Here is a 2,055-nt window from a genome sequence, read left to right as displayed (position 1 = left end):
CAAAAAACATTCACTGAAATATGTGAACAAGGAAATTACAGTATGATTCTCACCTCTTCTGCCAACAAGAACAAGTAGTTGACAACATGTTCTGGTTTTCCTTCAAACTTCTTCCTCAGTACAGGGTCCTGAGTGGCAATGCCGACAGGACAAGTGTTCAGATGACATTTGCGCATCATGGTGCAGCCCATGACAATGAGAGGGGCAGTACTGAAGCCAAACTCATCAGCTCCAAGAAGTGCTGCAATCACCACATCCATACCTAATGGGAAAAAAAAAAAAAATGCATTAGAGATTATATTCTTCATAACCATCTTAGATATCCTATCAAAACTCATTCAAAGTAATATGTTAGAAGAAAATAGAAGAGAGAAATATACATATCCACATCTTATCAAAACAAAATAAAGTATACCATGTTCCTTTATCATACAACAGACAGTACTAACCACAACGGATCTGGCCATCAGCCTGTAAAACGACTCGAGACCTCAAATTGTTAAGCACCAGCGTCTGGTGTGTTTCTGAAATTCCAAGCTCCCATGGGAGTCCAGCACTCTTGATTCCAGTCCAGCTGCTGGCTCCTGTTCCACCATCATGACCAGAAATTGTGATATGCTCGGCTTTACCCTGCAAAAAGCACAGAATTGGGAATCAGTGAATCAAGTAAAAATTTCCTCATATCTCAGAAAGAATTCCAAAATTTAATGCTTATTCTGTATCTTCAGTAAGTTGAACTTCTATTATTATAGTCTCCAAAATAACAGAATAAACAAGTAACAGCATACCTTAGCAACGCCAGATGCAACAACACCAACACCAACTTCTGACACAAGTTTCACAGAGATTCGTGCTCTAGGATTTGCACACTTTAAGTCATAAATAAGTTCAGCCAAATCTTCAATACTGTAGATATCGTGGTGGGGAGGTGGAGAGATCAAGCCTACTCCAGGGACAGAGTGACGTGTCTTGGCAATATCTTCAGATACCTGTTACAGAAAACATAGGTACACCAATTAAGGAACAGAAAAATTACTTACTTGCAGTTTATACTTTCTGTTTCGCAAAATGAATGATTATTCTTTCACCTCAAATAATGCCCAGCAATCTGACTAAAGCTTGATATAGAAGATGCAATATAATTTTTTTTTCTTTTCTTTTCTTTTCTTTACTATGCCTAGGATGGGTCCAATCAGGTCATCAGACCATCAGAAATGGAAAAGAGAGGAACATAAAAGGAGAGAGAAGGTCATACTACATAAGGTCAAGATAAGACCAAACCGAAAAGAACGATTCCTACAGATAACAAAAGAATCATAATACTCACTTTGTATCCTGGCAGTTCACCACCCTCTCCTGGCTTAGCTCCCTGGGCCATCTTGATCTGCAGGTCATCAGCATTGGCCAAGTAAGAGGCTGTGACACCAAAGCGACCAGATGCAACCTGCTTGATGGCTGACCTTTTGTTGTTTTCTGGCTCCTGGTTGATGTAACGACTAGCATTTTCTCCTGAGAAAGAGAAAGAAATGGCTTTGAGATTTATGTATCTTTGTATTATGTTACAAAAGGAGGGAGAGGAGGAGGGGGTGGATGGGAAAGGAGAGGGAGGAGGAGGAGGAGGGGGAAGAGGAGGAGGGGGAAGAGGAGGAGGAGGAGGAGGAGGAGGAGGAGGAGGAGGAGGAGGAGGAGGAGGAGGAGGAGGAGGAAGAGGAGGAGGAGGTGGCAGAGGAGGAGGAGGCAAAGGTGCAAAGGCAAAGCAGTGGAGGAGAGGAGTGAGAGAAAACAGGTGAATCAAAAGAAAAATAAGAAGAAAGGCAGCCTACCCAAAAGGCATATGAGGGAGGGAGTTACAGTTACCAGCACATACAGCCAGCCTTTGTCTCATAGTCTTGCTCCAAATGCTTGGATTTATACCTCAAATATAAGAATGCTATAGAAATACGACTTCATGACAACCATCTTGGGCCCCACCGCCTGCTGGCAGGAAGCTGAATCTTGGAAGAGACTGGGCAAAACCCCAACCAATCAATCAGTCATGCAAAAGTCACAACCTGG

At 42.3% G+C, this 2,055-nt stretch overlaps 1 protein-coding gene across 1 annotated transcript in view; it reads right to left on the bottom strand.

The window, feature by feature from the left end:
• LOC119584663 (glutamate synthase [NADH], amyloplastic-like) overlaps positions 1–2,055 on the bottom strand; it is a 47,386-nt gene that overhangs the window by 31,898 nt on the left and 13,433 nt on the right. Inside the window, 4 exon segments of the mRNA XM_037933338.1 lie at positions 54–262; positions 450–630; positions 789–989; positions 1,328–1,509. Of these exon segments, the coding sequence (XP_037789266.1) occupies positions 54–262; positions 450–630; positions 789–989; positions 1,328–1,509 (773 nt within the window).

Source organism: Penaeus monodon, chromosome 18 (assembly GCF_015228065.2).
Source record: "Penaeus monodon isolate SGIC_2016 chromosome 18, NSTDA_Pmon_1, whole genome shotgun sequence".
Classification (NCBI taxonomy): Eukaryota; Metazoa; Arthropoda; class Malacostraca; order Decapoda; family Penaeidae; genus Penaeus; species Penaeus monodon.
This window is presented reverse-complemented; position numbering and strand designations above follow the sequence as displayed.